The sequence below is a fragment of the Oryzias melastigma genome, linkage group LG11 (assembly GCF_002922805.2).
Source record: "Oryzias melastigma strain HK-1 linkage group LG11, ASM292280v2, whole genome shotgun sequence".
NCBI lineage: Eukaryota > Metazoa > Chordata > Actinopteri > Beloniformes > Adrianichthyidae > Oryzias > Oryzias melastigma.
The window spans coordinates 18,863,227-18,889,589 of NC_050522.1; the positions used below are offsets into that span (position 1 = coordinate 18,863,227).

The following is a 26,363-nucleotide window of genomic DNA, read 5'->3' on the forward strand; positions in this document are numbered from 1 at the left end:
TTAAAGAGAGGAAAGCCTAGTTTAAGAAACACAAAGTTCTCTGATTATTTCGGTAAAAAAAAAAAATTAACAGCACATTTGCAATCTAAATTTCTGTTTCACACACTTTGGACTTTCACCCATAACTCTGAATAAAATGTACATTTTTGTTAAGTTGTTAATTTATCAAAATATTATTTACGGTTATGAATGAGGGACAAAATTAAACAAAAAAGTGTAAAAAAAGAGCAGGAGGGGACTCTTATTTCCATTTCCATGTTTGAAGGCAGCTTTGCTTTAAATTTTCACCCAAAATCTCCTCTAAATAAACCGCATCACACCTTTAAAAATATATATTTTTTCCATTTTCATCTTTGTCATACCAACAATTATTAGTAAAAGGATCAAAATATGTTAATCAAAACATAATCATTCAGTTTAAAAAGCATCTCACTTTCAAACAGTGAAACATGGTGACCCGACCATCGGAGCGACAAACAGCTTATTGTTTCTGTTCCGGGGAGGAGGGTAAAATAATGATTAGAACACTATGTAAATGGAAATTAGAGGACGGTGAGGGCTGCAGGCGCTGCACACACTGAGGGCGCCGGCCTCTGACTCTTGTTTGTCAGAATGAAGTAGACAGGAATAATCTGTCAGTTTGCATGAATCAATGAGGCGTGATGGGAAATGAAGTAGGTTAATTAATATTTAGATTTATTACCATGAATTTATTGATGCAAAATACTGAAAACAAATAAAATAGTTTCTTTCTTATTGAACATTTTAATTTTTAACATAAAAAACGGTAAAAAAGCGGAAAGATCATAATAAAAGATCTGCAGATAAAACAATGAAAACTTTTAAAGTGAAGTGAGGATCAGTTACATTATCACAGAGATGTGGAGCTGATTTACATAGATGAGGACTGCCATCTAGTGAGTGTCTGTTTGAACCACAGAGAATGGATAAAGGGGAAGCATCAAAATACAGGAGTAGAAGATTCATCTTTATTAATTCAAGAATATGACCCTTTTTGAGTTCTTATTTGGAACAGAAAAACATTTTTGAGTTTGGATTGAGTTTCTGCAGCATCAACCAACATGATGAAGTCAAGGACCATGATAGAAGAAATATACAAACATCTTAAGTTCTGGAAGAAATTCATGAAAATTAGACCAAGGATTGATCCAAATAATCAATACCAGCACTGTAACATATTTATAAATCATGATCATTGGAAATAATAATAATTGAAAAGTGCTTAGAAGCAAATAATACAAAAAGCTAAAGAAGAAAATTAAAAATACTCAGAAAATTATATTAATTTTGGATTTAAGATGAAATTTACAAAACAAAATTATGGTATATGTTTAATTATATAGAAAATATCAAATATGAAACTTTTGGAAATTTTGCAAGTTTTTGCTCACAACATTAGTTTAAAATAAAAACAAAATGGCACGATTGCTCAAGATAAAGAGCGTCTTATTTACCCACTGTCTCAAATTTCAAATACAATTTTTAACTTGCTGCAATAAAAAATTTTCAACAAATTTTAAATCATTTTAAAACAAAAAGTAGTCATTTTAAAATATGATTAACAATAGATGAATTATTTTCTAAAACTAATATCCGGGTCACTGTAAAAGAAGAAAAATAAACATACAAATGAGAGAAAAGTTTTAAAGTTGTACAAGAAAAAAAATTCTACAGTTTACAAAAATAAAGTCGTAAATGTATGCCCAAGAATCTAGCTGAATGTACTTTAGTTTTACTGTATTTTTCATGAAATTGCAATTTTATTTATTTTTTTTTTTAAAGGCCAAAATTTTCCTTGTAAAATTATGGCTTTTTAAATTATAACTTTTCATATTTTTCTTTCACATAATTTTACAACTTTACTCTAATTTATTCATTTATTTTCTTTTATGGTGTCCCCAACGCTCAGCCATAATTCTCACCAAAACATTATGAGAATTAGCAAAACTTTTCCTGGTCAAAATGCTTTTGAGATTTCACAGAGGCAGCCGTTTTGAAATGAGCAGGAAAAGCTCTTGTAGTGCCCCTAGTGGAATCATGATGAACTACAGGTCAGAAAACATGAACCAAATGACATTAAATGGGATTTTTAAGTGACAATTGGATTATGCTAATGAAATATGAGTTTCAGAATCATATCCATCAAATATGATACATATAGGGTTAAAAAAAATGAAATGTGACTGCACATTTTGGCAGACCAGGACTGACTAAGATTCTTAAAAACATGCAGATGGTCCACAAATGATGAAGAACACAAAGTTGGAGAAGCATCTGAGAACATCGGTTTGGATAAATGGGCAGAATCGTGGGTCTAAGAAATAGAGGTGTGTATTGACAATACGATACATATCCCGATACGTGTCTCACGATACAATATGTATCACGATATATTCCAAGATTGTAGCAGAAGAATGTTTCCCATTTTTTAAGAGTATGACGTAGAAAAAAAATCTAATTGAAGTTGAATTTTAAATCAATAGAAGTATCACTTAATAAAATGTCTAGATATATGGTCTCAACATCCCAGTGTTTTTCCTACTGATGGATAATTGTGATCAAAGCAGGACACCCCCCTACCCCCCCATCTCTAGTGTGTGGACACCAGCGTGTGGATGTCAGATCCCAGTTCATCTCATTTTCAGGCCCAGATGAGATCCAGGCTCTTATCTGATCAAACCCAACGTCCATTTCTGAGTAAATAAAGGTCCTCCCCAATTTAAATTCATTGCCCCCCTTTCACCCCCTCCCTCCTCGACAAGATGATAGGAATAATCTCACCAATAGAGACTGACAGTTCATTTCAGAAATCAATATTTACAATTGACTTCTTTTTAAAGTTCATTCTGGGAGAGGGCTCCGCATTATCCCCCTCCCAAATAAGCTGATCATATCTCTGTCGGGCCCAGAATGAGTTTCCTTTCCAAAACATGTCGTTTCATTTCTCCCCCCCCACCTCTGGTCCCCCCTCTCAGAAATCAATGTCTGCGTTTGTGCGCTTCAATCCCGACTCTGATGACAGTAAATCTTTATCTGTTTCTGAACGAGCCCCAACTCCATTTCCCATCAGACCAAAGAGCCGGGCCTGTGTGGACCCGGCGTGTTTCAGCGGGGCCATCAATCAGAGCGGGGGCAGAACTCGTCTACCCAGCAGGTCAGCGATCACAACTCAAAACACAGCCCGTTGTTCCCATCAACCCCTCTACAGGTTTTATGCACCTCCTCCGTCAGTCCTTTTCATTGGTTTTTGGAGCCTGACCTTATGAAAACCTCTAACCCCAAACAGAACTCTGACAAGAACATTCTACCCTGTTGGGACGAGTTAAAAGCCCCTAAAACGACCATAAACGGTTTGTGATTAAATCAGAGGTGGTGATAAAGCAACAAACACACTTACACAGATGTGAACGTGCATGTAAAGGACAGCAACAGTTGAATATAGCAGAGACACACACTTACACAGTCAGTCAGAGTCACACACATGCACATACTCAAACATACACACTGCTGTTAAGTTCTTTTTTTTTTGCAAGTTCAATAACTAAATAGATATTGAATTGAATCATAAAAAAGGGTCTGGTTTAGGAGGCCACTACCTAATTTATTAGACCACTGAGGCCTGATATTGTGACGTTACGGTGTAATAGAGAAATGGAATGAGAGATTTACAGATTTTTTTGGAATATAAGGAATAAAACATACTCAAATTGTTAAATTTACTCAAATGAAACAAAAAAGATAATGTAAACTTTGGTGCTTACCTTAAATGGGAGGAAACTTTGCCACCTGCTGGACACTATGGATAACTACAAGTTGATGTTACAAAAAAACAAAAATCAGTAAATTTGGATTTTTAAATATTTTTTCTCAGGGACAGTGCACATTTAGCATCACTGTAATGAACCAGAATAAATCCAGAAGCTTTTTTTTCAACTATAGTCCCACACAAATGGTAAAATGTCCACCTACAAAACTAAAAACAGCCGTCAAAGATATTATTCTAAATTATAAAATGAAAAAGACCAAACTAAAATACCCATGATTGTTAAAATTAATATAATATAATTAATTAATTAATATAAAATACTGTAAAATACGTGCATGGTCTTCTATGCCAATGTTCATAAAAGTAGGAGTATATAATGGTAACATTGCACAATGAAGGACGTATCAACAGCCAGCTGCTCCTAGTTGAGAGCTATACTTAGACAATTTGTAAAGAGAAGAAAAAAGAAAAAAAATCTCTGAAATTAACTGTATGAGAAAAGACAGAGATACATAATACAGATCAAAGGGACAAAAGGGTCACAAATGAGGGAAGTTCTAACATGTCCGAAAATCAGCGGGATTCTGACTGAAAAAATCTCAAAAAAAAGAACGTTTGCTGTATAATCATCTTTACTTAGTGTTACTAAAGAAATGCCAAATGGCCTACTCTTGCAAATGGAGTCAGTTCTTTTAAACACTACAGTAATCTGAAAGTCCTCTATTAAGACTTTACTGTAGAAGAAATTGTCTTGACCATAGGGCTAAAGCAAGCTCAGATATATACATTTATTGAGAGATCCAGCAACTATCTCAATTAGGTCAAGATGAACTGTTTCTAGGTGATGGAGAACTGAAATAAGGGATTTACAGCTGTCAGTTTAAAATTAAATAAACTCAGAGTCAAACATGTTATTTCGTGTCCATGTGATTCCTTGACAGACTCCATTCCTACAGGGTTGAGGAGATCCTTAAAGTATTAAATCCTCCACCAAACCATAATTCGCTAATCAAAAAGTGTTCTTCTTTAGTGCTGCTTTTTATGGTTTTGTCCAGAAATTTCAACCTCTTTTAGTCGGCTTCAGATTTTGTTTCCAAGTTTTTTTTCTCAAAAGTGTTCATGTCTTCATGCTTAAGCCTTTTGCTTTACTCATTTTTACCATCTCTTTGAAACATCCAGGCTGAATCCGAATTCTTCCCCTACTCCTACGGCTTATATCCCTACATTTAGCCCACCAAGTGGAGAGAAAGGGAAAATATTCTTCAAATTTGGACGACACTACCCCTCGATGATGTCATCATTATTCATCTCGGTTAGCATGTAGCTTTCATTGATTTTATAACTTCAAAAAGTCATGCTAAAACATAAAATCCTTACTTAAATGTAAACTTTTGTGCTTCAGAGCACACCCATGTGTAGAAATGCATTTCTCCTCCTTGGTAAAGTGCCATGTGGATCATCCTCACTGTGGAAGGATACACAATCCTATGCGTTACCCTTAAAAAACACATTTCTGACACTCCTACCCCTACAAATGCCCCTACTATTGGAGGGATAGAGAGAAGCTGTAGGGGAAGAATTCAGATTCAGCCTACCCAGACTGATGACAGGCATTATAAATGTTAAACCATCACATTTCAGACAAGTTATGTCTGTGATATTGTAATGTAGGTTAATGCTAGTGACACCCCCACCACCTTATAGGGCGAGGGGGTCACTAAGAACCAACAAAGGTGACTAATTGTAACATACGAGGCCAAAAAGGGTCTTCAAATTTGTGTAGGTTTGAACACAGAAACCCAAGATGTACCTTTTCATAGACTTTTCTTGAGCATGCATTACCTATGATTATGTGAAAGAATCTTGAGACTTTAAATCTGTGGTTTGTGCTGCTGAATGTGTTCGTTTGTCTCTTAATTAGAACAGTCTGGCAAACACAATAACAGTCCAACCTGTGAGTCAACATTTCCACTAAGACAAATAAAACAGTTTAAGGAGCTCATTCACATATCACAAACACAGGACGAACACAGTGTTTGAGTCACATCTTCACACCGGTTTAAGGGCCCCACACAGAAAATACACAAACAAATAAAGGTGGTATTGTACAATAACAGCTAGCTTAAGATTTGAGTGGATTTACATTCAAATATTAAGTTGGAAAGGTAGTAATCAGTTTAATGCACACATAGATGTGCAGTGTTTATGTTCAGCGTTTTACTAAACTTGGAAGAAGAGATTTGGTCACTTTAAACCAGCTGCAGTACCCCTTTGTAAACACTAGTGGCCACTCTTTCGGTAAAAATCTTCTTCAAACTGAATTCATCACATTTTGTTGTAGACATGGTTGCCCTTTTTTGCCATCTTAGTTGTTTTCTGGTTTCTTTTGTTTTTTTTTTAATGTTTGCGTCCAATAAAATCAACGAAAACCCAGACTATGCATAATTTCAAAATAAAAGTCCCCACACACTTCAGTGCTGTGACACAATTATTCCTTTGTGCATCAGTCTAAATGAATATTTAGACACTGCCTCAGCTTTGCCCCCACCCACACAGACTGTTCTTACCAGCGTTCTCCAAACTGTTATTGCATCCCTTCATGTTTATTTAATGATGACTTTATGCTGAAGCTGTACAGAAACTAATAACTCCTTAAGTTTATGGACTCGATGCGGTTTTGACAGCTGCTGCGGGACCACACGCCCTGCAGACGTGCTTTGTTTCACGTCTGCAGGGCTAAAATAAAACAGACACTTTGGCCTTTTCTTCACTTAGCTCACAAACACGCCTCGTCCTCAGAAAGCCTGATATTGTTGAGGTGACAAACAATCGTGCTTTCAGCCCTGAGCCAAATGCTGATGGAATCACTGGCTTCTGCCCAAAACACATTCCCACCACGGAGATGCGCCGATGCTGAGAGGACCTGCTGCAAGAGTGAGGCACAGACGGCCTCTGCAGCTCGCCGTACTCCTGAGGGACGGTTCTGTGTGAGGCACAAACATGACATCACAGGATTCTGTTCTGCAGAGCATTTTAAAGCTTCATGAGAAGATGTTCTGCTGACCACAGAAGCACCAGGATGCAAGTCAAATATGCAAAAATTTGATCAATTTAGGTATTGAAAATCTTTACTAATAAGATTAGTTTTCTTGCAAGACTGAAAATAAGACTAATTTTCTTCAATGATTTGTTTTTTTTCAAGCATGAACTGTGGACAATACAAGACAAAAAGACAATTTTTCTTGAAACAAGGGTCGTTTTACTTTCTAAAAAATTCATTTTTTACAGTGTCTATCTATATCTGATTTTTCTAAGGAGCCAACAGTTGTCTGTTCTGTTGTCAAATAGATTTTATTAGGCAGAAATTTTTGCCTTTGTGTCTCTGTTTGTTCTCTGGTTACTCATTTTTAAAAGAAAACTGCCTTTAATTTAGTTTCTATGGACTAAACTGGTTAAGTTGAGTGTTGGTCAAAGCTTAATGGATTTTATGAAACCATATTACCCCCCATATCACACAGTCATGCAATACAGGAGTTAAATAATGACCTTTAGTAAAGTGACAGATTAACAGTGAATCTGTTTTGGATCAGATTTTGTAAGTGTCAAGCTCTGGTCATTTTCATGAATCAGATCAAACACACATGAATAGTTGTCGGATCGTTCCTCCCCTCAGCTCACAGAAGCTGCACAAGTCAGGAAAACTGTTATCTGCTGCTAACCAAGCAGCACTTCCACTGTGCACGCCTCGTGCACGCGTGCAGAGACAGAGGAAGGCCTTCAGCATCAGAAGATGCTCAGCTGCCTCTGTGGAGGGGAGGGGAGGCGGGGTTCTCTCCACATTTCTACCGTGTTTGCGTCCCACGGCTTTGGTACACGGACACCATTGTTGTCCCGCCGTTCCGCCTCGGCCTCCGGCTGCGGGAACAAGTCCAAGACTCTTGTGGAGAGCGTGCACGAGCTGTGTGCTGGGCCCACCTCTGCATTCCTGCCTGTGCCCCCGTCGGGCCCGTGGGTGCTGATCCAGCTTCGTTTAGACTTTTGAGGGGCGCCAATGTTGATCCCAAAGGCTGTGCCCCTGAGGCGTGGTCCACCTAAGGGGAGGTTACAGTTTTTGAAGCAATTATTGACGATTTATGATAATCAAGTTTTTAGGGGTATGAATTGTTTTTACTCAGTAATTTAAAACTATTTGTGAAAAAAAAACTGTTGCTTTGACTAAAAAAGATGAAAGCGTGATCATGAAGAAGACCTCAGACGTCGCAGAGATGATTTCCTGCACTCACAAATCCGGTTCTGGTTTAATGGGAAAATCTTTAATAGCAGCTTCACCTCCAATGTGGTTCTCCAGAACACAGAACTGATAATCTTCCGAAGAACGCTGATCTGATGGCGTCAGGTCCTTCATCCAACCTGACATGGTTCTGACTGGATCGGAAACAAAGAGGCGTCTGTCTGCAGGCATTCAGATCCTGAATGTGAAGGGCGTTTCTGACACAATGCTGCTTTGTTGAGCTGCTGTGGGGCGTCAATGAATCAACACAAACATGGTTGTTTGTGTGACTTTGTGATGATACCCCTCCTCAAGCTTCTCCTGCTTCTGTTGGGATACATCTTCTGCTATGTTTAAGAAACGTGACAGAAGAATCAACAGGTTGGAGCTCTGAAGAGCTGAGCACACTCCATCCTCACATCATGAAGGTGTGTAGGCAACAATGCTGTAAGTTCAAACCCAGATAACCCTTGTTGACCAGCGATTGGAGGGGGGAACAATGGCAGGTCGGTGTGGGGGCGGCAGTGACTGACACAGCCTCTGAAGCTCAGAAGAATGCCTGGAGCCGAGCCAGAACCATGGACCCGACCGCTTCTGACTTGACCTCGACGCACAGGAGATGACAGCCTGAAGGACGGCCCCCCACCTCTGAACGTCAGACAGCAAAGCACCCAGAGGGAGCGGTGGGGCAGGGCGGCGACACTGCTGGTCTGGACGGACGCAGAAGAGGAGCGCGGAGCAGAAGCAGGTCACTATGGCGACAGCGAGCACCTCTGGGCAGGGCGGCTTCGGCCTGGGGAGGAAGAAGAAGACTCCGGGTCTGATGGATCAGATTGGCCAGTTCTTTGGAGGAAACAAGAAGAAGAGGAGTAAGGTGAGCAGCAGCGATGAGGAGATGATTCCATAGGAATTCTCCTCTTCATTTTGAGTTCTCCAGACATTTGGAGAATCCGACATGATTTTGTGTCTTTTGTCATCGATTGCATATAGATGTTTTAGCCCAATTTTTCCCATTTTATCTGCACAAAAATCATAACTAAAGATTTCCAACAATCACTTTGCTGTTAAGAAAACTTCAACATTTTCTGCTTGTGAGCATTTCACACTGTGGTTTGTCTTGTGGGTGGAGTCAGAGAATGGAAGTCTTTTGAAGCTGAACTTTCTGTGTCTGTGTTTGCATGGTGACCCTCCCAGGGCTCGTTCCGGGGTCATCTGGCCACTTCGCCCCAACAGTCGTCCTCTCGTCGTCGGGCCAACGAGAACGCCGTGGTACAATTCTTCAGGAGCCTGGTGAGTCCCACTCCCCGTGAAATCAGTTGTTTTGGGTCAAAGTGGCTTTACAAGTCCAGCAAACCAAGTTACATTTAATCTTTTTTCTAATAATCTCAAAGAATTATGAATAAATTGAGTAAAAAATAATGTTTTTTTCATTTGTGGTTCATGTGTTTAAGACTACCTCATTTGTGTTTTACGAATAAAACAATCATAATTCTGGTCCGGCAGGTGATTCCTTCAGAGTTCATGACTTTCTGCTCAATCAGTCACTCTGCTCTCGTTTGGTGTTCTCACAGGTTTCCTCTCCTCCTGCTAAATCCAGGGTGAGTCTTCCTTTCACGTTTGCTTTGCTGATCTGCTGCAGGTCGGATGTAAACGTCCCTTTTTTTTCACCATTAAAGAAGCCTCCTCGAGCTGATTTTGTGTGTGTAAAAATGCGACCTACAATGAGGTAATCGGCATTTTTCGGCTATCATCAAGCAGCTCTCTGGTCCCATGGGGGCAGCTGAGGTGATATCTCCTCCGAGTCACAGCCAAACATCTGTCTGCCCAAAACTGTATTTGAGTTCATCATGTTGTAGCTCTGGAGTTCCCAAAAGAGGAACTGGAGTAGATCTGGGAAGGGTTAGGGTTGTCGAGTAAGCAGCCATGTTTTGGACCCCCCAACTCTGCCAAGTTATCATCCTAAAAAGAAGTGCTTCTTCATCACTTGTAAATTAGGGGATAGGGTGGATGACTCATCTTTTGTGAGAGTTTCAGCTCACCGTATGCCTGTCTTTCTCTTTCATGTCCAGTGGAAGGACATCCTGGGTTTGGTACGTCCGCCATCTTTTGTGACTTCCTGCTGCAGAGCACGCAGCGACCTGTTGTCTGTGTACATCTAACCTCCACCTCGCCCGTGTCTTGCTATGCATGTCTGTGAGGCGTCAAGGTCCACTTGTGTGATTTAGCTGAAAAAACATCAGCAAACTCCACCTCTCCTTTAACACAGCTGTCACTTCTCTGTCACTCAAACTTGCTTCTGTGCTTCAATCCAGAGTGACTCGCTGCTTCTGGATGACTTTGAAACTGCTCGGCTGTTTATGAACCGGTAAACTCCTCCTCTCAGGACTCGGGAGGGTCCTCCTCCACCTTCCTCTGTAACACCTCCATCTCTCGTGTGCCTGAAGCGATTCCCCGTCCCTGCTCTTCCTCTCATCTTACTGAAGAGTGTGCGTCATTTTTCCCAAGACTCATCCGTCCACCTCCGCGGTGGAGCTCTCATGTCTTTTTCTGCCTGTGTCTCTAAGGCCCTTTCTCCTGACGGGTTTTTATCCTTCTTTGTGTCTTTCTGCATCGGTAGCAGGATTCTTCCTCATATTTGTGCAAAGAAACCACAAACACAGAGTTTGAGGAGTTATACAGAAACTCCACATGAATCAAACGATTAATTTTGTCAATTGATTGTAAAAAACAAAACAGAATTGTCACCAAAAAGCCTAAAAGATCAAAATTAGGCGTGTCCAGATAATTGATTCATTTTGGGCGTATTCACGTGATCCTTGAGAAATTAGTGACTTACAGGAGTGTTTGAAAAAAAAAATCAGAGACGTAGTCAATCAAAAAATGAAAAGGGGCGTGGTCATGTGGGTCAAGTGAAGGTGAGGTGTATCCAGGTGAGTCCTGGGCGTGTCCAGGTACATCATGAATCTAAGGGATCACAGTTCCAGCTTCAATCTCACCCTCCTTCAAGCTGCATCTGCTTCACCTCAGAGTAAAGCTGCATCTCTTATCTGAAATAAATGTGAGGCCCAACGTGTAGATGTTAGGGTCACTAAATCCTGCTGCAGAGATGAGCTGAGATTTGACGTCAAGGTGAGGTCTTGACTCGATTTTAAGTTTAGGACTTGTTTTGTTCTTTTGAAATATTTTGCAGCAGACCCTTGACTGGCTGTTGTTTTGTTAACTTGGGCAGGAACCAGTCAGGGTTTTGATTGTTTCCAATTTTCAAATACCTATTGCCATTATTATGCATCAATAATGAAACTGCATATTGGATGATCATCTGATGAAAATCCTTTTTGTGATGTTTTTATGTCATTTTTTTGATGATGGAAGTCATCTTTTCAGAAAATTAAGCTCATAATTGCATTTTGAAATATTTGTTGATTCAGTTTCTTGTGAATCGGGATCAGACGAAAAAATACTGCAGGAAGAAGATCAATTGTTTTCCTCACCTGAGCTGGCATCTGGCTTTAAATTGATAGCTCTAATATTGCTCGCCATTTTTGGTGTAGTGGTAATATTAGTCTGGGGGTGTGAGAGGCGGGTTGCCCCGCACCAACCGTCCCACCTATAAACTCAGAGGCGAATTTCTAATAAACTACTGCCACTCTGCAGCAACTATGTCCAAAAAATGTCTTTTTTTTTAGCTAAAAATAGCAGAGACCACTTGTACAATGGTCCAAAAGATGATCTTTTATTAAAAATAAAAACTGAGCATGTCACCTATTGGGTGGAAGGGTCTTCCACTTTCATCTGATTTTTTTTGCAGCTGTAGGAATTGTCTTCCTCTTTCCAAAACCCCTTTAACATCAGTTCAATGCTTTCCTTTTCTCAAAGACCTGCAGTCCCTGATGCTCAGAGGTGAAGGAGAGTCACACTAACCGCTTTTAAAGTCCAGTTTCAGGCCGTCACCTTTGCTGACACAGCGTCTTTCTCTAGGCCTCGTCGTCACGTGCCGAGAGTGCAAAGTCCCCAGTCAGGAGACGCAGGGACCAAAGCACACTGTCCAGGCTCTTCACTCTGGTGAGCGTCCACCTTTAAGCCCAGCTTTTCGTTTTTGGTGTGAAAGTGGGGTTCACGAACGCTGTTTCCTGTCTGTGTTTACTCAAACGCAACAGTGATGCTCTCAGCAGACCGGAGTGAGTAAAAAAATAAGCAACAAAAGATTCATCGCTTGAGTTCAGTCATTTCAATCCATCAACATACCTTGATATTATAATAAACTAACATCATCTTCATTTTTTATGCTCATATGTTCATTTCTGATCTATCTCAGTGGGTTTTCAGAGCCGATCATCTGCACAATCCCTGTTAATGTGAAAAATGAGACAATCATCTCTACCCCCCCAAAATGTAACACCTCAGGTTGCCTTCATCCACCAGCTGGAGAAACCCATCCCTCTTCTTCTCTCAAACCCCTCATCATCTTCATCGTCTTTCTCTTCAGGGAGAGTCCAAGTCCAAACCTCCCCCAAAACGCTGGAGCACCATCTTCTGAGGACGAGATCCCGGGCGGAACACCGAAGGGACCAGAGGAGGAAGGAGAAGCAGACTCACAACCTGAAGAGATGCTAACAGACTAACACAAGCCTCCTTCAGTGGAGGATCTCTTTAACGGTGCTGTCGGGAAAACTCTGTGAGAATTCTTCGTGCTTTATTCCAAAAAAATGTCTGATGGTGCACATGTCCACGGTGTGAAGTTTGTTCGTATTTTGTACACACGTGATGCTTTATAGAGCAAAAAATGTGCTTTTTTTTCTGGGAGTCTGAACAATAACAGTTATTGTGCCTCAGTGTCATATGCAGGTTTGTAACATGTCGCCCTTTCAGATGCACTTGTGTAAAACCCTTGATTTGTTGATTTTCAGTTTGATGGGTTCTCTTCAGACGATGCGGGTTTCAGATGATGGTTTTCCTGTAAGTGGGTTGAAGGTTTTAGGAAGAAGCAACAAGGTGGTCAGGAGCAGAGCTGTACGACATCGCGATGAATTCAACAATGCAGGATTTCTCATGCTTCTCTGACCTGTTATGTTTTAAAAGGAAAAATCTGTAAATATTTTGCTTTTTTTTGCTCATTTAGTGTCTCTAAACGTCCAGTTTTTATGTGCAGCCTAACTCTTTAGGTCTCTCACTACAGATTTATTATTGTGTTGCTCTGAAGCTGAACGGTTCCTCGAACATCTCGTGATGCATTCATGCAGCGTGGAAGTTCAGTCTTTTGATGTGAAGCTTTAAATCCTCTATTCACTAAATAAAAGGCTTTTAGATGGATTCAAACTCTTGTTTTTTGAGTGAAACAGAACATAAAAATAAAAAAATGTGGTCACTGATCTGTTCCACTGGAATAAATTACTACCTCAAGGTTTTACTTTACTTTTAAATTGTTTTATTGGTTTGAATGCATAAACAGCTGCACAGGTGTTCATAACAGGTGTAAAGGATAATTTTACAGATTTATATATAGCTGGTCATAAGTATTAAACGAGTGTTCACAACTGCTGCACAGTTGTTAGGACCATGACAGCAGCTTGAGTGTCAAAGCTGGTCACACCAGTGTTTACAACAGCTGAATGAGTAGTCAGCAGTACACAACTTGTCCAGGACAAGTGTTGACAATAGTGAACAGTCACAATGGCTGCATGTGTAGTGAGAACCATGAGCTACATGTGTTCACAGCTGCACAAGTGCAGTTGTGTAAGTATTCAGAACTGTCTACAGCAGCTGTTGTCACAAAAGCAACAATTGCACGACTGTTCACATTAGCTACACAATTTAGGCAACAGCTGTAGGAGTGTTGACAACAATTGTTCACAAAAACTGTATGTCGTCAGGACTAGAATAGCTACACAAGTGTCTATGACAGCACCCCAAGAGTCAGGTCCATCTGTGTATTCAGACTTTAGTTTGCTTAAAGTGAACCGAGCATTGGTCCAGTACCAGGAACCGCTGTTGGACCCATCTTTCGAGGTGGTTTTCGAGTTTCCTCGGTCTGAATAGGCTCCATGCTTAGAGCGGAACAACTGGACTATAACGGCCAAACAGAGCAACGCTGAGATGCAGCAACTCATTAAAATGTGGTTGAATGAATCATTAACCTTCTCATGCATGAAATATGATCAAGTCTGTTTAGATTTTTTACATAGTATTTTGAAAATCAAATTAACCTTTAAGAAAAAAAGTTTTTTAAATATATATTAACTTTCCACCAAATACCAATATAATTTTATAGTAATTTGTAGGTCAAACAAAAGTAACGATCACTAAACTCAACATCAATCATCATTAGATCACGATCCCATCAGATCTATGAACTTTTTCTGAACTGAGTATCTTCTCTTTGCTTAACATCTTATGGTATAAATATCATATATTTGCTATCAAAGAATTCTGAACTGGAGAATGGGTTCCAGCTTGACGATTGGTGGAGCCTCGATCAGGTCCGGCAGGAGGCGGGGTAGTTTAGGCTCTGCAGCAAGAATGTCTGAAGGTTAGACAAAGCAGAACAAAATGATCCAAAGTTAAACAGAACAGATCTTAAAGCAGTGGATTATTCATTTGTGTAAGTCTTTATTCAATGACTCCAGTGCAAAGAAAAACCTCTCCGTGGACTGAAGGAGGAACGTTTAGGATGAAAACACAAATCATAGATCTCCAGATGTGGTTTGGCTGTGAAAAGAGTCTGAAGATCATTTAGAACGAAACATCCAGTTGAGCTGAGAGACAAATACTGAGAAGAGTTCAAAGTTTATGGATTTCTAAAGTGGAAAAAAAACTTTTTCTATTGTAATTTCCAGAAAACAAATTCTGCAACACACTTTCACACAAACACACAATCTCACTCACACCTGAACAGAAATTCTGTACACAATATGAACAGTTCTTCAGATGGAGTTCACCTCAACTCAGGGACTTTTATTTTGAAATTCCATATGACTCTTGTGTCATTCACACTCTGACTTCCTGCAACGTGGAGCATCTATGGAGCAGAATGGTCAAACTCTGATAAATCAGTGCAATTAAGACTTCTGAGGATCTTCAGGACCCCCACCCCTCACAAGAGTCTAGCTCCCACTGAAGCCCTCTGTGACCTCTTCCTTCAGAACGTTAGTGTCCACGCTCTGGGGGGGTGCGCTCAGCTCGTTCACAATCCCAGACATGTTGTCCAGGAGCCGCCCCATCCCGTCCTCCACCTCCCTGTGAAAGTCCACCTCCTCCACCTTCACGTGTCCTGTTGGGAGGAAAGCCCCTCCCTCGCTGAACCCGCAGGTGTAACTGTTGTCCGTGTCCCGGTCGGGAGGGAGCCCCCCGCAGCGGGCCTGATGTCTCAGGAAGCTGTCCCTCCACACGACCTTCTTCCCGCACAGGGTGCACTCGTACGGCCGCACCCCCCCGTGGGTCTTCAGGTGCTTGGTCAGGTGGTGCTTCATCTTGAAGGATTTGGAGCAGACTGGACAGCCGAAGGGGCGCAGGTTGAGGTGCTGCATCTTCACGTGGCGGTCCCGCATGCTTTTCAGGGTGTAGGCTTTGCCGCAGTGGCAGAAGTGCACTTTCCCGGAGTAGGTGGGGGAGGCCAGCGACACCGAGGAGGAGGAGGACGGAGTAGGGGGTGAAGGAGGGGGTGGGAATCCAGCAGATGAGGTGGACTGCTGCTGACTGGATGTGGGGGTCACAGAGCCACTCTGGGCCCCCCCAGTGGACGGCCAGGTCGCCTTTGAGACGAATTCAGGGGACACAGGCAGCAAAGCCCTCTGGGTAATGTCATTGTAAGCGTCTCTGGTGTTGCCCCCACTGGTGAAGCCGTCAAAGTCCTCCTCCTCTTCGTTCTCGTCTTTGCAGCAGTTCCCGGCCCCCCCGTCCTGCTCAGACCAGGTCTCCATTTGCCACTGGAGTCTGGCAGAGACCGGAGCCTCCGGACCCGGGGCTCCTTCACCTGTCCCAGAGCAGTGAACACCACCAGGGTCAGAGGGGGGGTCGCTTCTGTGCCTCCCGGTAGCGTGCCCCCCCTCCCCTTGTCCTCTGCAAACTGCATGAACTTCTGCAGACACACAGCATGAGGTCAGGTCAGTCGATTCAATTCAGTTTTTTTTTTACAATTGTTTTGATCCCCTCAATTCAATTCTATTAAATTCAACTTAAAAATTTATATGGTTTACATATTTAGACAAATTTGCTTAGAAATACATTCATAATCTATATATGTGGTTTCAAGATAATGATATTAATCTGATATAGTACTGTAACATTTATTAGTGAAATTATGAGATTATTAAAACCATACAGCCTCTCCTGGAGGGTGTTAAAGTTTGGCCACTAGGTGGCAATCACACTATAGCATTACACCTTAAACCAGAAGAAGAAGAAAGTATGAGCAACAATCTTTTATACCACAAATGATTACTTTAAAATGTATTTCTTTAAAAGACTTAAAAGAAAAATTCATGCCTGTGAGTTTATAAAGATGTTCACTTAGTTAGCAATGAACGTTAGCACTAGCCGTCCTATGGGAAATCCCATTAAACGTTAGCATTAAGCTAGCAGATTTTAGTTTTATGTGTTAGATCAATCTCTATTTTTATGGATCGATTATTGATCTATTAAGCTTAGATCGATTTTCTCAACCCAGTCCGACCCAGATCCCTCAACGATTTTAAGAAACTTTTAAAAACTCATCTTTTAGCTCAGGTTTTTTACTCCGAGCAGATCTAGAATTATTGTTTCTTAATGGTATTATATTGTTTAGTGGTTTTATTTATTTGATTTTATTTTCAGCAGTTTGGTTGCCTCTGGTTTTATATGTTTAATAAATTGACAAATTGCAAAAATCCAATGTGTGTGTAGGGGGGAGGGGTCCCTTTTATGAACTTTGTAGCACTGTTTATGTTTGTGATAAAGCTAACGCTAATAGCGCCATTTCAGACCAGAAAACCATGATTTCTGCTAACATCTGAAAAGCACATTAACTCCATATTCATATTAATATATGTCTATGGTCCCACATGTGAGTTGAGAAAACCCCACCCCCACCTGCATGAGTTCTACCTACGGCATCAGAATCTCTATGGACACCTGATCCAGGTGTGTCAGAATGACAGCAGGTCTTACCGCAGGGACTCAAAGCCTCCCTCCTCGCCTCGCTCTCCTCCCCAACTCCTTCATCTGCCTCCGTCTCCATTCTGTCAATCTTCTTCCCATTCTGTGACTCTTCGCTCTCCTTCTCAGGCATTCGCTCTGCGGTCAGCTGCCCCACCCTTTGCTGACACCTTCCTTTGGGTTTTGATGCCTCACCGGCGCCCCCACCAGGTAGTCTGCTATTCATGCTGGGCCCCACGGTGTGGTTTGAGGCCAGGACCTCCTCACAGCCGCTGAAGCCGCTCTCCACATAGCCTTGGGTCCCGTCCAGCTGGGAGTCCGCCATGTGCTGGGCTGACGAGGCCCGCGGCCGGGCCCACCGCCCCAGCTGCTGGGGGCGCCTCCAGGTGGCCAAAGGGGGCAGGGCGTCAGGCCTCCTGTCCCTGCGGCGGCCCTCCCTCTCCACATACAGGGTCTCCGTACTGCTGGGCGACTGCTGGCGAGATGCAGGCTGAGCCGCAGAGCCCCCGTCCACGGAGGGGCGGGGCCCCTTCAGCATCTCTGTGCATTTGTCCACGATGTGCCACATCTGAAGGAAGCTGGCTACGGTCACATAGTGGACAATGTCGTCGTGTACGATGCTCAGCTGGCCCGTGTAGGCAGAAGTGAGGACGCTCTCAAAGGCTACTGGGTCCAGAACTGAGGGAAGGGAGACGGTGGTGACGTTCTTCAGCAGGACCTGCAGGAGAACCACAGTCTTCAGCAATAAAACTCACTCACATAGGTGTAAAGTTCGCCCATCAACGCACCCACCTGATCGTGGAAGTACGGCGAGGAGGCGGCAAGCACGCAGCGGTGAGCCCTGAACACCTGCCCCTGAACCTGGATGGAAAGGTCGCAGAGGCGACCCTCCTCCCGCTGCCGGTTCAGGTTGTCCAGGACGGCAGCCCGGGCTCCAGGGAAACACACCTGAACTGTGGAGTCGCAGCAGGCCGGATCCATGGTCCAGAGCTGCAAACGAAAAGAATGGTCGGAATAAAAGTCTGAACATGTTCATCCACAGGGTTAAAATCTCATCTGTAAGTAGTTTGGGATGAAATTTCTAAATAAGAGTAAATATTGTTTACATACAAAACTTTGAATTAAAAAAAGCAGGGCTGACTTTTATTGTGAAATTTTATCCTCCACACCTATGAGGAAAATGGAAAGCAAAAGGTCAACAAGGATGCCTTTCTATTTTATTCTATTAAAGTTCTGGTTTTGATCATTTTTTTTCACGTTTTATTTCCCACTCCTGACAGCCGTGGTGAATACAGGTGAAAAACAACCCTCAATCTGATGACAAACATGATGGGGGCGTGTCCTTTCCCTCTGAGGGGAGCAGCTTTCACCTGTGTCGCGGGGGCGGGGTTAAAACGGTAAAAATAAAGAGGACCGGAAGTGACCAACTGAAATAAATATGTACTCCATTAAGTTATGAAATACATGTGTCATTACTTATTTAAAGTTTTTTTTAATGCCACATACATTTAATGATTTCCAATTGTATTTACTTAACTCAAATTTTAATGGCGTAGGTATTTATTTAAATTTGCCTCCATAAACATTTGCATAGATCTGCACATTTTTGTTAATTATTTAAAGAAAAGTAATCAAAAAACGTGATTTTTTTTATATCATCTGACTGTTAGAAAGCAGTTCTGCTTTAAAAGCGAGAAAACCCGTTAACGTGCCCCAAATGGACCGGAGAGATCAAAACCCGGTTCTAGCAGGTTTGCATCCGACCAGGTGTTCGGTTCTGGGGTTTATTGTGGGCTGATGATCGGCGGCGCCATGCTACCTGCTCCACCTGCGAGCCGTTAGCTTCGTTAGCTTCCGCGCGGTGCTTTACCTTCTAGCCTGTTCGCCGAACGGCGGCAGCTGGGCTTGAGGCAGACCGGGGAGGGGGGATGAAACTGTCCCCGGTGGTTCGGGTAGAATGGCACGAGCTAGTCGGTGCTAACGCTCCATATCCCGAACCTCGGAAGTGAAACGTCGGAACTGAAATCACGTCACTGACGGATTCACGGACAGACGCAAACACGAGCGTGCTCACCTGACTGTGGACGAACAGCTTCACGGACTCGTGACGAGTTCTCCACACTTCTATTAATTAAAAAAAAAAGAAAAGTTTAAAAGCAATATTTCAACACAAAATATAGGCTATTGAAAGTTGATTAATAATTGTATAATCACATACTTTACAATAATACTATTGCAAATTTGTAATGTTATTACATTTATTAATAATTTTCTTGTAATTTATGAGTGTGTGCATAAACATAAATGAATTTTACATAAGAAAAATGTGAAAGCCATAGTTTGATTTAGGAAAGTCCGAGCAGTCATTAAACGCAGCACAAGAAACTGCTTCAGCACCACAAAAATCACTTAATAAGGAAATGTGTGATTTCTTACTTTACAATAACACGGTTGTAAGCTTCTGTATTGTATTTAATTTACTTTCTATGGAGAAAAATAGACTCACTGGATTTGTGTGTGATAGCCTACTTAATTTCTAACGTGTATATGTGGACAAAGTGGCAATAGTCTCCTCTGTTCAAGTGTACATGTAAATACAGAAATATAAATACACAAAAATCCAAAGTTACACACAAACACGCGGACACAGTTACAAATTTTATTTTGTCCCATACATTTCCTTTCAATTTACGAGCGTTTGTATCAGTATAAATTCATTTTACATAAGAAAATTGTGAAGGACATTGTTTGGTGTAAGAAAATCCGAGCAGTCAGTGAACGCATCATAAGAATTCACACACTCCTGCGCGCACAAATATTCTCATGGGGACATCTTCCTGATTTCACGCTCTCATAAAGCCTAACCTTGACCTCTACTTGAACTTTGACCTCAATTTTCGCCGTACCGCCCCCCCCCCCAAAAAAAAAAAGACGAAGAAGAAAACAAAAGGTCCTAACGGAATAATAGAGGCGCACGGCGCATGTGCTGAGCTCGTGCCCGTTTGGAGCCGGTGGACATAAACCCGCGCGCTTCGTGACACGCATCATCTGCTCGCGCGCAGTGCCGTTTTTTTCTCTTTACCGCAGTGCATCTGCAGCATCCTCTGCGCGCGCGCGGCTGATCCTCGCGGAAGCGAGCTGCGCGCGGACGCCTTTTTTTTCCATCCCTGGTTGCGTACCTTAGACGATGAGCGCGCGAACGGAACGTCGCCTCCACGCGCACGAGGTCGTGAGATAAGCGACTGTTTTCAGGCCGGGAAGCCCGCTTTAAACCGACAGGTTCGGTTCTGAACGCGTAGCGGTGCTGAGGCAGCGGATGCTGAAGGATGTTGTTGTGTTCCACGTGAGCATCGGGACCTCAGGGACGAGCTTCCTCTGATCTCGGGATCTGGATTGTTCTTTTGATGGGAGTCCGCGTCTGAAACCTGGTTTGAGCCAAAGACCTGAACCAGCTGAGGAAGACGACTGTGAGGAAGGCCCATGCAAACTCAGCCTCGTGCGTGTTTGCTCCCGTGCTGCAGATGAGCGCTTTTCCTCCTCAAAGCTGTGCAAACATCATTTGTATTAAAGCCGTCCAGTTTATGAGCGTCATAAATCCTCCAGCTGTCCTGTAACCTGGAGACATGGCACCCGTGCACCTGCTGCTCCTCGCCCTCCTCTGGCCTCTGATCGGTGAGTTCAGCTGCTCCTCTGCAGCCCCTCAGTGTTTGTGGCCCTCCCGCTGACCTGCCTGTCTCTTTGGAAACTGCAGACCAGGGCGATGGCGCCTGTGCAGAAGTGGACTCTGACACAGAGGCCGTGGCGGGTCGTGGCTTCAAGCTGGGCTGCATCTCCTGCAAGAGGAGGAGCGAGGTGGAGGGGTTCGCCACCGTGGAGTGGTACTTCAGGCCCACAGGAGAGTCGGACTTTTCTCCGGTGAATGCTGATTATTATTATGGGATATCTCAAATAGAACTGCTCACGTGCTTTCTCTACGAAGCTGCAGATATTTCAGACATTTTTGGCCTCTTTTGTTGCCGTAGATCAACTAAATCTCAAAATTACAATAGAGCAGGGGTCCCCAAATTACCTCTGGACCTCCTCAACAAATTAGACATTTTACCAGTTTTATAGTCTAATTTAGCTAATATTTCAGCTACATATCCGTTTTGTGTAATTTAGGCTTTTTTCAGTTTTTAAAGCTATTTTGAAGTTTAGCTAATATTTTAGCTTTTTGGCTAATTTAATTCTTTTTTGAGTTTTTTTTCTGCCAATTTGACACTTTGCTAACATTTTAGCTAGCTATCAGATTCAGCGTTTTCATCTATCAGCTTCAGTGGTTTTTACTATCAGTTTAAGCATCTTTAACCATTAATCTAGCGCAGATAATGCTATATATCTAGTTTTTAAAATGTTCTAGTATTAATTTTTCTGTCAAGATTACAGAAATTAATTATTTAAATGTGTGGCTTTCTGAAAAACCGTAGATGTTTACGTTTAGGCTGTGATTGCTACACTTTTTCTGTTTACCCTGGCCCCACATCAGAGAAGAAAACAGTTATGTGGCCCTCATAAGAAAACGCTTGGAGACCCCGAGGAGCTATACTCAAAGAACACAATTTAAGCTTAATTTTCTTCATATTTGTTCTCCACTGTGAGAAAAAGCTGCAAGAACGTAACTAAAACATGATTTTCATTGGAGTGGAATTCAAATTTCCGGTAATGCCAAATGTTGCTATGGAGTTTAACATTGGCATCTATGAGGGAACAACAGATTACATAAAAGATGTAACCCTTTAAATTATGTTTGAAACTTCCAGCAGGACTAGACTTGCTTTAAAGCCATTCATTCCTCTTATTACACCTGATTTTATATCAGTTTCCCCCTGATCCTCCTCTGCCATCTATATCATGATGTTGCCCTGAACAGATCGTCCAACCATCACAATCCCACAATCAGACAGTCAAGCCCACGTGAGTCACTTTAAACTCATGTGGAACATCGATCTGGACTATGAGGAGCGAGAAAACCCATGCGTAAAAACAAAGAATGGACTAAATGGAATAAAATTGCTTGTCTGAGCATTTCTGTATTTAAATCGTTGTGAATCATGAGCAGTTTAAAAAATGCTGTTAGAAAAAGCTTGTAGCTGAGATGTAGAAGCTACGATGGTCAGGCTACAAACTCCCTACTTCACTTCTGATGGTTCCAATTGTCTTTGTTTTCCTCGTCTGAGCTGGAATCTGGCTCAAATCTGTACAGCTCTGATATTGATTGTCATTTTTGTTGCAACCGGTAATGTTAGGTTGTGGGTGTGAGGGGCTGTAAGCTAGAGATGGATGATGGGAAGTAGGAGTAGGTTAATTTGGCATCAGTCCCGCCCACAATTCAGAGATGAATTTCTGATTAAATACTTCAGCTGTGCAGAAACTATGTCCTAGAAAACATTTTTTTCATGTGGCTAAAAGACCTCTGGGAACACTTTGAAAATAGATCAAAAGATGATTAAACTAGATCTTTAACACAAACCTCATTATTTGTGTTTCACTTAAAGTTGAAAAAGCAGTTTTTCTTTTAAAGAAAATGCTTTTGAATGTATTTTGTGTATGAGTTATGCTATCCAGACAAACTCACATTTTTTGTAGCTGTTACAAAATGTTCTTAATTGTGATAATGACGGTATAAACTATTAAAAAAGGGGCCAAACTACAGTATTATTTTTGTAATGAAGTCATGGGTGGGATATGTGGAGGTGTGGGTGAGAAGTTTGACAGCTCTGTTCTAAAAAAAATACTTCACAGACTGGTAGAGATGGAGAAAACACAATCAGTCTCTCTTTTATTCAGCAGAGGCATTCATTACCTTAACGGTGTCTCCAGCAGGGGGTGCTGCTTCCTATTTATTGATGACAATTAGAGTCTACTGACTGTAGAAGCAGGTTTCACTTCTGAGCACTTGATATATAGAATAGAAAAGCTTTATTGTTATTTTACAAGTACAGTATTTTCCGGAGTATAACTTGTAGGAGCAAATTATGTCCAATCATGAAGAAGAAGGCATATATGAGTCTATCATGAATCGGTCCTCTGTCTCCCCCTCTGGCCATCAGCGGGAATTATCACCCGAGTACGACCACTTCCTGGGTCTCCACACTACACTTCCCATCAGCCCCCGCTGTCACTCTCAGAAGCCCCTACGGTCATTTTCCATCTGAAACCACTCCCAGCATTATTTTGCCGCCTGCCCCGACCCTTGCCTAAACCCTAACCATTCTGGTTGTTTTTCCCCTACCCCTCCGTCTTCTCCCTACCCCTCCAATTGAAGGGGCATTTGAAGTGAAAGGGGTGTCCGAAGTAATTTTTTTTAAGGCTAGAGCGAAGGGACTTCGAGTTCTGTATCCACGGAGGAGAAGTGCTTTTCTTCACGTGGATGTGCTCTGAAGCACAGAAGTTTAAATTTAAAAGTAATGCCTTTTTATTTTAGCTTAACCTTTAGAGTAATAAAAAACTATGCTATGTATTTCCAAGCGCTAGCAGCTCCGTGCTAATGTAGCTGAAGGGCGACTATTGATGGCGTCATCGGGTGGGAGTGTCGTCCGAATTCTCCAAATTCAAAGACACTATTTTTCCATCTCTCTCTGTTTGAAGGGCTAAATGTAGGGGTAGGGTAAGAATTCGGCCTTATACTCCAGAAAATACAGTACACCAAAATTTAGCAATAGCTCCCTTTCAAAAGAATGCAAAAACAAGACTTGTAAAAAAATCTAAAAAAGCAACAAAATATGTAAAAAGTAAAAATACTGTGCTAATTTCTGTCCAAATTCATGTGACTCTAGATCTACAGCTACAACGAAGGCGTCGCCACAATCGAACACGATGACTTCTCCGAGCGCATCGACTGGAATGGGAGCAAGAGGAGCAATGACATCCAGGACGCCTCCATCTACCTGCTGAACGTCACCTTCAACGACTCGGGCACCTACCGCTGCTTCTTCCACCGCACGCTCAGCTACGACAACAACTTCAGCAAAAAAGTCGTGGTGGACAAGGTGGTCCACCTGACGGTGGTGGCAAAAGGTATGATGACATCATCCTCGAAGGTCACTGAGGTGTATGGTTTTCCGAAGATCTTTCTGGAGAGCCAACCTCTTAGAAGCTCAGGCTTCCCTCAGGTTTCCACCATACCCGCAGAAACGCTGCACTTTGATGATCGATTAGGTCCAGAGAGTTAAGTGCTTCCACAAAACTTTTCAGCAAATTAAGCCAAAGCTCTTCAGGCTCTGAGCTGATTACGGCAGGAGAAATACCTTTATTGTTTAGGGCTTTAGGACAACATAAAGATCTTGTTTTAGTGTTTTCAGCATGTCCTCGTGGCTTCTTTCTGGTTATACAGGACATCTGTTAAGAAAATTAAGCTCAAAATTGCATTTCTGATTATTTCTTTATTCAAATCATTGTGAATCAGGAACAGATGGAGTTTGAAAAAGAGCTTATTTGTGACATCAAATAACATCAAAAAGGGCAAGTGACATCAGTGAGAACTGTGAGGAAACGATATATAAATCCTGAAGTGGCTGCAAATTTTATTCATACTTTTAACCAAACTCCTGCTCAAACTTCATCTGCATCCTGTGATTTTATGCTTGATGATTTTAGTAACAGACTTCAGTCTTCCTTAGATGCAGTGGCCCCAGTAAAGACAAAAACATTAAGAACCACTTCTAAAACACCATGGAAGACTGATGACATAAGGTGTCTGAAACAGAAGTGCAGAAGAGCAGAGAGGAGATACAGGAAGTCTAAATTAATAATTCATCTAGAAATTTTAAAGGAACATCTCAAAATTTACAATAATTCAGTTAAAAAGGCCAGAACTCTTTACTTTTCAAACATCATTACAGAAAATAAAAACAATCCCAAATTTCTTTTTAAAACAATAGATATTTTAATAAATAAATATTTTAATAAGTCCTCCATGCCGTCATCTAATGCTGCATGTGAGGACTTCGCAGACCACTTCATAGGTAAAATCAATGCCATTAGATCGAGTCTTTCACCTGTGCCAAACTCTGGTTCTAACAGATCACCAGCATTGGTTTTACTTGAGGAAACACTGGGGAATTTTGTCCTGGTTGATGTGGAAATGCTTGGTCGAGTTTTATCCCAAGTAAACACCAAAACCTGCCTTTTAGATCCCATTCCCACTTCACTTTTTAAAACATTTTATGGATTCTTTGAGTCAGAGCTTTTAAACATAGTGAACTGCTCTCTTCAGACGGGTGTCTTCCCCTCTGCCTGTAAAACAGCAGTGGTGAGGCCCCTTCTGAAGAAGAGCAGTTTAGATCCAAATACTCTGGATAACTACAGACCTGTATCCAACTTACCGTTTTTAAGTAAAATTATAGAAAAAAGTGTCGCTACTCAACTTCATGAGTTTTTAAATGACAAAAATATTTTAGAAAAATATCAGTCTGGTTTTAGAATGAACCACAGTACAGAGACGGCTCTTTTAAAGATCGTTAATGATCTTAGAATACATTTAGACTCACAGAAACTCTCTGTTCTGGTGCTGCTGGATCTTAGTGCCGCCTTTGATACAGTAGATCACCAGATTTTATTAAATAGACTTAGGAGTCATGTGGGCCTCTCTGGAAATGTCCTTAAGTGGTTTTATTCCTACCTTACAGACCGACACTTTTATGTAAGTTTGGATACATGCTCTTCAAGAATCCATGAAATAAGTTGTGGGGTTCCCCAAGGGTCAATTTTAGGTCCCATTCTTTTTAATTTGTACATGTTGCCTCTTGGGGATGTCATCAGGAGACACGGCGTTGACTTTCACAGCTATGCTGATGATACTCAGCTCTACATCGCCGTGTCTCCTGATGACCTTGAACCTTTAAATACTCTTTTAATTGTATTTTAGACATCAAGTCATGGATGGCAGAGAACTTCCTTCAGCTCAACCAGGACAAAACAGAAGTTTTAATCATCGGTCCTGAAGACAAGAGAGAGAGAATTTTAACTCGTCTTCAGAATTTCAAACCTTCTCATTCTTTGAGAAACCTGGGCGTTCTTTTTGACTCTGAGCTGAATTTTATTCCTCATATTAAAAACGTCGTTAAGACAGGTTTTTATCATCTTAAAAATATCGCCAGAGTCCGCCCATTCCTCTCTCTTGCCAGCACAGAGGTGCTG

At 41.7% G+C, this 26,363-nt stretch overlaps 3 protein-coding genes across 8 annotated transcripts in view; 2 read left to right on the forward strand and 1 right to left on the reverse strand.

Moving 5' to 3' along the window:
• The first annotated feature begins 8,684 nt into the window (after positions 1-8,684).
• On the forward strand, positions 8,685-13,368 carry mbpa (myelin basic protein a). 4 transcript variants are annotated; one of them, XM_024296052.1, is made up of 8 exons: positions 8,686-8,931; positions 9,252-9,347; positions 9,629-9,655; positions 10,127-10,147; positions 10,370-10,422; positions 12,036-12,119; positions 12,215-12,235; positions 12,544-13,368. In XM_024296052.1, the coding sequence occupies exons 1-8, from the start codon at positions 8,812-8,814 to the stop codon at positions 12,677-12,679; spliced, it is 558 nt and encodes a 185-aa protein (XP_024151820.1). In that variant the 5' UTR covers positions 8,686-8,811; the 3' UTR covers positions 12,680-13,368. The 4 variants fall into 4 exon arrangements, with proteins under 4 accessions (XP_024151829.1, XP_024151820.1, XP_024151836.1 ...); XM_024296061.1 differs by lacking the exon at positions 12,215-12,235 and having other exon boundaries at positions 8,685-8,931; XM_024296076.1 differs by lacking the exon at positions 10,370-10,422 and having other exon boundaries at positions 8,689-8,931.
• A 1,275-nt stretch (positions 13,369-14,643) lies between these two features.
• zbtb22a (zinc finger and BTB domain containing 22a) lies at positions 14,644-19,306 on the reverse strand. Of its 3 annotated transcripts, XM_036214219.1 has the most exons (5): positions 19,261-19,279; positions 19,057-19,184; positions 17,979-18,176; positions 17,199-17,904; positions 14,644-16,131 (listed from the first exon to the last, which is right to left on the reverse strand). In XM_036214219.1, the coding sequence occupies exons 3-5, from the start codon at positions 18,165-18,167 to the stop codon at positions 15,158-15,160; spliced, it is 1,869 nt and encodes a 622-aa protein (XP_036070112.1). In that variant the 5' UTR covers positions 18,168-18,176; positions 19,057-19,184; positions 19,261-19,279; the 3' UTR covers positions 14,644-15,157. The 3 variants fall into 3 exon arrangements, with proteins under 3 accessions (XP_036070112.1, XP_024151578.1, XP_024151569.1); XM_024295810.2 differs by lacking the exon at positions 19,057-19,184 and having other exon boundaries at positions 19,261-19,306; XM_024295801.2 differs by lacking the exon at positions 19,261-19,279 and having other exon boundaries at positions 19,057-19,254.
• An 853-nt stretch (positions 19,307-20,159) lies between these two features.
• The window catches only part of scn1bb (sodium channel, voltage-gated, type I, beta b), an 11,335-nt gene continuing 5,131 nt past the window's right edge, over positions 20,160-26,363 (forward strand). Inside the window, exons 1-3 of the mRNA XM_024296041.2 lie at positions 20,160-20,858; positions 20,938-21,101; positions 24,002-24,242. Coding sequence (XP_024151809.1) covers positions 20,810-20,858; positions 20,938-21,101; positions 24,002-24,242 — 454 coding nt within the window. The 5' untranslated portion in view covers positions 20,160-20,809. The remainder of the gene's footprint in view (positions 20,859-20,937; positions 21,102-24,001; positions 24,243-26,363) is intronic.

What these genes read in the sequence shown, in the direction of transcription:
- mbpa (XM_024296052.1), top strand. Translation starts at nt 8,812, where the DNA reads ATGGCGACAGCGAGCACCTCTGGGCAGGGCGGCTTCGGCCTGGGGAGG. An exon ending in CTCCTCCTGCTAAATCCAGG is followed by an intron (nt 9,656 to 10,126) that starts GTGAGTCTTCCT and finishes TTTCATGTCCAG; the next exon opens with TGGAAGGACATCCTGGGTTT. An exon ending in GCTCGGCTGTTTATGAACCG is followed by an intron (nt 10,423 to 12,035) that starts GTAAACTCCTCC and finishes GTCTTTCTCTAG; the next exon opens with GCCTCGTCGTCACGTGCCGA.
- zbtb22a (XM_024295810.2), bottom strand. Translation starts at nt 18,167, where the DNA reads ATGGATCCGGCCTGCTGCGACTCCACAGTTCAGGTGTGTTTCCCTGGA. An exon ending in CGCCGTACTTCCACGATCAG is followed by an intron (nt 17,905 to 17,978) that starts GTGGGTGCGTTG and finishes GTTCTCCTGCAG; the next exon opens with GTCCTGCTGAAGAACGTCAC. An exon ending in GGAGGCTTTGAGTCCCTGCG is followed by an intron (nt 16,132 to 17,198) that starts GTAAGACCTGCT and finishes GTGTGTCTGCAG; the next exon opens with AAGTTCATGCAGTTTGCAGA.